This window comes from Pteropus vampyrus, unplaced genomic scaffold (assembly GCF_000151845.1).
Source record: "Pteropus vampyrus isolate Shadow unplaced genomic scaffold, Pvam_2.0 Scaffold30, whole genome shotgun sequence".
Taxonomy (NCBI): Eukaryota; Metazoa; Chordata; class Mammalia; order Chiroptera; family Pteropodidae; genus Pteropus; species Pteropus vampyrus.
In genome coordinates, this window is record NW_011888811.1 from 7276593 (window position 1) to 7285571 (window position 8979).

Below are 8979 nucleotides of genomic sequence, written 5' to 3' on the forward strand. Positions count from 1 at the left end.
TGGAAATAGGCCCTGGCTTGCTCAGGCATGTGCGTGCTATTTCTCTCTCTCCTGTCTTCCACTCAGTAATTAAGTCTCAAACTTTATTTCTTCAGTTTTTATGGCCCTTTATCTAGTGTTTGCACACATGTTAAAGGTAGGTTAGTTACTCTTTCTCAAAACCAGGGCCTCATTTTTTTCTAATTAGTAGTAACTAATTGTAGTTATTTTATAGTCATTTGTTTTTTTGTCTTTTAAGGTCTTTCTGGTCTACAGTTAAAAATCTGAAAGGAAATTTGTATAACATGTGAATAACTTTATCCTGTGTGGTAATAATTCTGTTTTTTACTTATTTATAAAATTATTTTGAAAATATTTCCTCATATCTCACACCCAAAACTAAATTATTAGCCTCTGAATGGAAAAATAACTATTATGTCATTCTTAAATCAGTGCTGACCAATTAGTATTAGGTCTTTTACCATTCTGGGCGTGAACCTTTAGACACAGAAATCCTTTCCTTTAAAATAGAGGTTATGGTTTGTGATACAGATTTTTTTGTTTTAATTGTGATTGCCTTTATATTATAATCATGAATATTAAATTCGATTTTAAAAACTTATAGAGTATTCCTTAGACCTAATCTTTGTAGCCAGCAGGTGCCACATTGTATAATTTGCGAAAAGCAAATTATAAAAAATTCTTTGAAGGTTTCTTCAAAGAATTATAAGGATAGCTTACAGGGCAACTAGTAACCAAATTTGCCATGATCCTCAAGCCTATTCTGAGAACGTTGTGAAAATAATACCAACAGTGAAAGCAAGATCTGTGAAAACGAGTTAAAACCTCTGACATGAGTGCATTGACTTAACAGCTCAATGGATTTTTCTGAGCTACCAAAAACTGGTAGGATATTGCATTAAGGTAGCATCTCAGAAATAGTTCTAGTGGGAGAGTAACTAATAGTGAAGTACTATGGGTGCACGTGGTATCTAGATTCAGACTGGTATGAAATTGAAACAGCACTGCAAATACAGCTAATGCTTACCACTTTAAGAATGTCAAAAGTTATTCATATTTGCACCTTAACACTGCATTGGGTGGTTCAACACAACATCTGAGATTGGTGTTTATTTTGTATTTTTTGTTAATAAAAATATGTAATCGAGAATACTTAACTATGAATGGTCCGTAGCATTATTTCAAGTATTTGGCAGAAAAGTGGTTGTTGATAGGGCTGGCAGGGAGCCTGAATTATCTTCTATGAGTTTGAATCAGTAATTTTGGGGGTCTTTTAACTCAAAAAATGTCACATATCCTTTCTGGGTGTCTGTTCCCTCTTCTGTGAAACCTAATTTATTCCGGTTTTAGAAAAATTCTATAATACCTGAAATCATGTCTTATTTCTGTTTCAATTCAGAAGAAAGGTAGTATCCAGAACATTACTCAAGGTATGTGCTTTGATTTTATTATATCAATAATAGCTGCCTTTTGAGTGCTAGAACGATGTACTGTAATTTTCATATGTTATCGCCTCAAAAGAACTGCATGGGGTGAGTAACAGATGATATCCCTATTTTATAAAAAGCTTGTGAGCATACTGAGTCCAAGTAGTTTGCTCAAGGCCTAACAATTGAAAGTGTTGGGGCCAAGACATAAAGCCAAGTATTTCTGACTCTAAAGCCTACTCCTTTCTCTAGTATTTAAGGCCCTAGTTCCTGGCTCAGAAAGGCTGGTCTTCTACAGTTTCTTCCATTGACAGAAACCTTAAACAGGCCCTCGATCTTTACCAAGTTCACCCTCAGCACCTGTAAATGATGTGACTGTCTCACATTCCTGAACACTTCCTCATCCCCCAGCCTTGTGGGATACTTGTGACAAGACTGACTATGCAAAAATTAATAAAATGTCATTTCCTTAAGAGCCTTAATATTCTGGAAGAAAATACCCCCCACATAGGAAAGAGTTATATTTGGGTCTGTTTCTTTCAACAGTGTTTTCTAGTTTCTACTTTGGGGGTTATTTCTAAAATCTCTGTAATCTGGATTTATTATTTGAAGATTCTGTTAAAAACTTTTTTTTTTAATAAAAATCTTTTGTCTAAAATGGATGATGGTTCTCAGGAAATTCATCTACATGTTCTAATTTATGGAAGGGGTGACCTGCATAGGCAAAAACGTAAGTTCTGGAAGCACATCCTCTACAGTATCTTAATGGAATTTATAGCCTGTCCCATTTGCCTGAATATTTATTTTGCGAGTACAATCAGCCTCTTTCTTGTTTCCTCATTGATTCCACTTAGAAAATGGTAAATTATTGGAGCTTTACCATCGCCAAACTCAAAGCCTGACAGAATATAAAATTTTATTTCCAGTGCTCTTAAGAACTGTGTAGATTTAACAGTGCCTTCCATTCCTTAGATTCTATTTTTGTGGCTTACACAATAAACTCCAGCTCTACGTACACAATCTAAAAAATTAAATTAAAAATTGGTTCAGTGCGCATGCTCCTTACTCAAGCCAGCCGGGCACTCGGCCGGTTGCTAATGCGCCTGCGTGCTGGGAGACGCCTCGCCCAGTTTGCGGGCGGGAAGCCACCCCGACAACCCGGATGCGGCGGTCGCTGCGGCTGCTTTTGTGTTCTCACTTTCCGCAGGTTCCTGCTCCGGGGTCGCACCTGAGGAACCGCCGTCTAGACTGGTTTCGGCGCCCAGAGATTAGGCGCCAGCTTGAGCGGAGAGTGCACTGCAGTCTGAAACGGGCGCCTAAAAGAAGCCCGAGCATCCTTTGGGCCTGCGCCTCTGGCTCGGAGACGGGAGGCTGGAGACCGAGCGCAGTCTTCTTCCCTCGCCGCCGGCGCCCCATGCTCGCCCGGGCCACCTCCTAAACGTCCTTAATACACCAAAAGGTCCTTCCTACCAGTTACCAGCTGCGTGTTCTTTACACGCATGCTCATAATTAAACCACCCAACAACCATATAAGGTAGGTACTATTGTCATCCCCAGTTGAAGAATTGAGGCTTGGAAAGGTCCCATCCTGTAAGTGATAAAGCCAGGATCCCAGGCTTTTGCCTCTGGAGCGTTTACTCACCTACTGCATTCCCTTCCCTTTCTCCTGGCTCTTGCTTTTAACTATAAAATGTATTGATTAAATCCTCTGCCTCCCCAGACACCTGCACCTAGAAGTTGAATCGTATTTGATTTGGCGTTTTAGGTATACAATTGCACTTTGGTGTTGTCACTGCTGAAATGTATATGTTAGCATTCTCCAGGTATTTCTATTTATATGTTCAGCTTTACTTTTTTTTCCTCTGTCATGATACTTCTTCATATCTACCCTTCATAAATTTGCAAAAACATTTTACTTTGTTATATCAGACCTTTCTGCATTTTAAGACATCTCACAAAACTCAAAAGAATCATTCTAAAAAACAATTATATCTGTCCTAATAAGATAATACTTTTGTTTGTTTCTTTTACTGTTTATTATGGAAAATTTCCAGCATACATAAAAATAGTGAGAATGGTGTAACTGATGGGTCCCATCGTCCAGTTTCAACAGTTAACATCTCAAGGCCAATCTTATTTCTTATATCTCCACCCCACTTTGTGTGTATTTGCATGTGTGCTGAAGTACAATATTTCAAAAGAAATCCCAACATTATATTTTTTCACTTGTAAATAGTTAAGTCTATATTTCTAATAAATGAGGACTCTTTAAAAAACACAACCATACCATTATCACACCTGTTTAACCGTGATTCCTTATTATGATGATACTTTTTTAATGTTTACATATTTTAGAATGTGATTACTGAATACCACAAAGGAGGAAGTAAAAATTGTGAGGTTCTAAAACACAAGAAAGCCCTCTTGGGCGATAACGTCATCTTTGAGGATCTTGAAAATTCTTGCTACCTGTTCTCTCTCTTTGAGGGAGATGGAGAAGAATACTGTAAATGAATTTCTCTAAAAATTCTTTGATTGTAAACAGGTAAATCTCAAAATACATCTGAGTAGCATAGTCAGGGTGGATAGGAATGGACTCATAACTGATCCTGTGATTTCTAATGAGACTGAAGGAAAAAGCTCTATATATTTACATGGTAAATATACATAACAATACAGAAAGATAAAAGCACTTTTTATGTTGATGTCATAATTTTATTATCAATTAGAGGTTCTAAACAGTTGGTTCGTCTTATCATTTTACAAAAGAAGGCTTAAGATCAACTTTTAAACTTTAAATTATCTTTGTCGATTGGCAGACATCTTCAAATTTTTAACTGGCTTATAAACAACTATGTGGCAAGTCAACTTATTTATTACATAGAAGTATATTTTACAACTAGTTAATCTTGGCAGAGCCACTGGAAATCTAGTGCTTTAAGTAAATATTCTTGGCTTACTTACTGTGATTATTTTTTAAGGCCAAAGTGAGTGTTTGGATTTTAATGGGTCCTTGTTATTTTAGCCACATTCTGTGTCATAGAACTTGGAAACTTTGAGAATTACTTATTTATCCGGGAAATAGAATTGTTTTCTCAGTATATTTGAGGCTGTCCTTGGATAATACTCTTGCTCATTGCTAAGGAGGAAGAAAAAGAGAAAAGGCATAGCTTTCTTTTGAAGCCCCTCAACTTCCCTAGGAGGTTGTCTGCAACTTAGAAAACTTAAATGCCTATTAAAGCATTTAAACTATTAGCAACCTAGAGTGTCTGCAAGCTAGGAATTGGCCTGAGGATGTGTTGTCAGTCCTCTCGGTCTGACTACCTACTACGTGTATCAGAATCACCTGGACAACTTTATTTTCTATTTTTCTGTCCTACTTCTGGAGATAATTTATTAGTTCTACAGTGGTACAGGGACATGTATACTTTTATAGGGGTTCCTGATGGGCATCTCTTGTTAAAGATTGCTGTTCTAGTTACTATTCATAGGAATTATCTAAAATGTTTACTTAGAATACAGATTCTGGGCCCCTACTCCAGTGCTAGAGAATCAGAATCTCTCTGGGAATGTGCATTTAAACAAGAGACTTAGCTCTCGTTCCTCCATTTACTAAACTAGAAAACCACTGTCTTCTACATCTTATCCTTGGATTAAGCCAGGTGTTAGGAATGCTGCTTAATTTTCCTTTCGTGTTTTTGGCAGGACTGCTTTTACTGAGGGGTAGTTATATGAAAAAGCATCATGAAATTTCTGTTGTAATTAAGATGTCCTCTACAAGGGAAATTTTTCTGAAGTCTCGGTAACAGGAATAGTTGTGTTCCTCCTGAGCAACTTGTTTTGTTTTTCTATATGGACAGAATGAATCATGTACCAATAGTGTGTTATGTTACACTTTAGCAGCAGGAAGCTCTGAGCCAAATTTATGTCCTAGTTCTATGTTAAGGGTAACCTAATCAGACCTGTTTGAAATTCTCTGCTTAAGTTGATGCCAAAGCCACTCAAAGATCAAATACTTTTATGGACCTATTTAATCCTTAACTATTAAAAAGAACTAGCTGCCCTGTCAAAACATCTGCCCTTCTTTAGAGTATTTAGTGAATTATTCCTTTCTCGATTCAGTGATGCATAACAAGGAATGTGCATACGTTATTGGCGCAGGATGGAAGTAGGGGGTGGCAGTGAGATGCCCTTTCTGGGGATACAAAATGTACCAGATTTGTTTGGAACATATATTTTTGAAAACAAATTAAGCCATAACTGCAATTCGCCAGTAGAGGACTTAAGGGTATTCACACCTATCATGAGCCCAAATCTCCCACATATAACTTGCTGGCAAGTCATGTATTCCAGGGCATTAGCTGTGAGTTGCTAGCTTTAAGTTGTACTGTCATGCCGTCATGGCTTACTTTGAACCAACATCTTACAGGATTATTTCTTGACGTGAACACACATGACAGGATGGCATGTCTTGTGGCTTTGTTTTAATTTGGTTAGCCACTGATTTTTAATGTGTGGGTTATATTTCACTCCCAAAGCAAAATTCTGCAGCATCTCTGGAATACTACCTGAGAATTTTGGGGTGCCATGTCGAAGAAACGCAAATGGGATGATGACTATGTTCGTTACTGGTTCACCTGTACAACGGAAATCGATGGAACTCAACGCCCACAATGTGTATTGTGTAACTCGGTATTTTCAAATGCTGACCTCAGACCATCAAAACTGTCTGACCATTTTAACAGACAGCATGGTGGTGTAGGTGGGCATGATCTCAATAGCCTGAAGCATATGCCAGCACCATCTGATCAGAGTGAAACTTTGAAAGCATTTGGAGTTGCATCTCAAGAGGATGCCTTATTACAGGCATCTTATCAGTTTGCATATTTATGTGCCAAGGAGAAGAATCCTCATACAATAGCTGAAAAATTAGTGAAACCCTGTGCATTGGAAATAGCGCACATAGTTTTGGGACCAGATGCACAAAAGAAACTTCAGCAGGTACCTTTATCAGATGATGTGATCCATTCTAGAATTGATGAAATGAGCAAGGATATCTTACAGCAAGTTCTAGAAGATATCAGATCCAGCCCTCTTCAAGTGGGTATTCAGCTTGCTGAGACAACTGACATGGATGACTGCAGTCAGCTAATGGCATTTGTGCGATACATAAAAGGAAGAGAGATCATAGAAGAGTTCCTATTCTGTGAACCATTGCAGTTAACAATGAAAGGAAAAGATGTGTTCAATCTCTTCAGAGACTTCTTTTTGAAGCAGAAGATAGCACTTGATGTATGTGGCTCTGTTTGTACTGATGGAGCCTCTTCTATGCTAGGAGAAAATTCAGAATTTGTTGCCTGTATAAAAAAAGAAGTACCTCATATTGTGATCACACATTGTTTGTTGAACCCTCACGAACTTGTCACAAAGACATTGCCTACAAAGCTGAGAGATGCCCTGTTTACTGTTGTGAGAGTGATAAATTTCATCAAAGGGCGAGCTCCAAATCATCGCCTGTTTCAGGCTTTTTTTGAAGAAATCGGAATAGAGTATAATGTCCTCCTTTTCCATACTGAAATGAGGTGGCTTTCCCGAGGCCAAATACTTACTCATATTTTTGAAATGTATGAAGAAATAAATCAGTTTCTACACCACCAAAGCAGTAATTTAGTTGATGGCTTTGAAAATAAAGAGTTTAAAATTCACCTAGCATACCTTGCAGATTTATTCAAACACCTAAATGAACTGAGTGCATCTATGCAAAGGACTGGGATGAATACAGTATCAGCAAGGGAGAAGTTATCTGCATTTGTTAGGAAGTTTCCATTTTGGCTAAAGCGAATTGAGAAAAGAAATTTTACCAACTTTCCTTTTCTTGAAGAAATAGTAGTTTCGGATAATGACGCAGAAAGCATTGCAGCTGAAATAACACTGCATCTGCAACAGTTGAGCAACTTCTTCCATGGGTATTTTTCCGTTGGAGATCTTGATGAGGCAAGTAAATGGATACTGGATCCATTTCTTTTTAATCTGGATTTTGTTGATGATGGTTATTTAATGAAAAATGATCTTGCTGAATTACGAGCTAGTGGCCAAATTTTAATGGAATTTGAGACAATGAAACTTGAGGATTTCTGGTGTGCTCAATTCACAGTGTTTCCAAACCTGGCAAAGACAGCTCTAGAAATTCTTATACCATTTGCAACGACATACCTTTGTGAATTGGGATTTTCATCACTTTTACATTTTAAAACAAAGTCCAGAAGCTGCTTTAATATGAGTGATGACATCCGTGTGGCTATTTCAAAAAAAATTCCTCGTTTCTCAGACATCATTGAACAAAAGCTACAGCTACAGCAGAAGTCACTGTAAGCTGATACACTTTTTTATGTGTAATTTTTAATATATTCTCAATTCCATTGTAAAATTAAGCTATGATCCTGTCTCTTTTATATTTATGGTATACCAAATCCTATGTTTAAAAAATTTAGCATCTTTAACTTTTAATTTTTACATGAGTCATGTGAAAATATGTTTTAAGAATAAGAGGACAAGCAGCAGAAAAGATTTAGTACCACTGCCTAGTTGATCTGTAGGATTCTTCTAAGTATCTGTTTCACCTGTTGATGTGATACATAAAAAAGACACCCAAGCACTAGAACATCCAGCTAAATGGTCAGTAGGCTAGGAATGGAGCCAAGAGAAAAGAGAAGACCTTCCAGAACATGCATCTTCATGTTAAGAGTATTAGTCAAAAGACAAAATGACAGGCTGAATCTTCCCATTTCTGTGAGGGTTGTTAATGATATCAGAAGAGGATTATGAAATGTTCTAGAGGGAGAAGGGATGACTCTAGTTTATGTGGGATTTGTTTCTGAATGTATTCTTTGGAGTTAGTCTCACAATGTCCAGTCTTCTGGCTACTGTGCTCTAAATACCATGATGTTAATAAATATCTTAATATCCTATTAGTCACTCTCTGTCTTCTTTTAAATACATTAGGGCTTCAAGTTATCGAGGCTGCTAAAAAGGAGGTCCCAAACCTTACCCTAGAGATGCTTATTTAGCAAGTCTGGGATAAGATCAATGATCCTCATTCTAAACCAGCTTTCCAAATGGTTCTGATGGAGTTGTTGGTCCTCTGGCCTCATCTTATTTCTTCTACTCTTATTTTTTTTTAACCCAGTTTCCCCTTTTATTTTATATCTTACTCTTTATGTGTGTGTGTGTTTTTTTAAACATGGTTTAAAACTTTTGAATGGACCAGAATATAAATAAACAAATTGACATGAAGTCACTGTAGTAATTAAGGACCATCAAAAAAGTTTCCCGTGGAAATTTAATGTGCTCTTTCTGGATGGTAATTTGGCAAAATATTTTTAAATTCAAATAAATTTAAATTTTTATTTCAAAACTGTAAGTCTTTACCAAAGTACTATATGCTTAAGACTGGGGGGCGGAAATGAGTCACATAATGAAAAGCTGCAGTCCCCTTCCCGCCCAATTACCTTAACCATTTCTGCTTTAAGTTCTTGTGGTTCCACCCATACAT

The 8979-nt window shown here is 37.1% G+C and overlaps 1 protein-coding gene across 1 annotated transcript; it reads left to right on the plus strand.

Annotated features, from left to right (window-relative positions):
* The first annotated feature begins 2532 nt into the window (after nt 1–2532).
* On the plus strand, nt 2533–8395 carry ZBED8 (zinc finger BED-type containing 8). Its single transcript, XM_011356711.2, has 2 exons — nt 2533–2961; nt 5966–8395. Exon 2 carries the CDS (start codon nt 6015–6017, stop codon nt 7797–7799), a length of 1785 nt encoding a protein of 594 aa, XP_011355013.1. The 5' UTR covers nt 2533–2961; nt 5966–6014; the 3' UTR covers nt 7800–8395.
* Nucleotides 8396–8979: the final 584 nt, after the last annotated feature.

Coding starts and splice junctions, on each gene's coding strand:
- ZBED8 (XM_011356711.2), top strand. CDS start 6,015: ATGTCGAAGAAACGCAAATGGGATGATGACTATGTTCGTTACTGGTTC.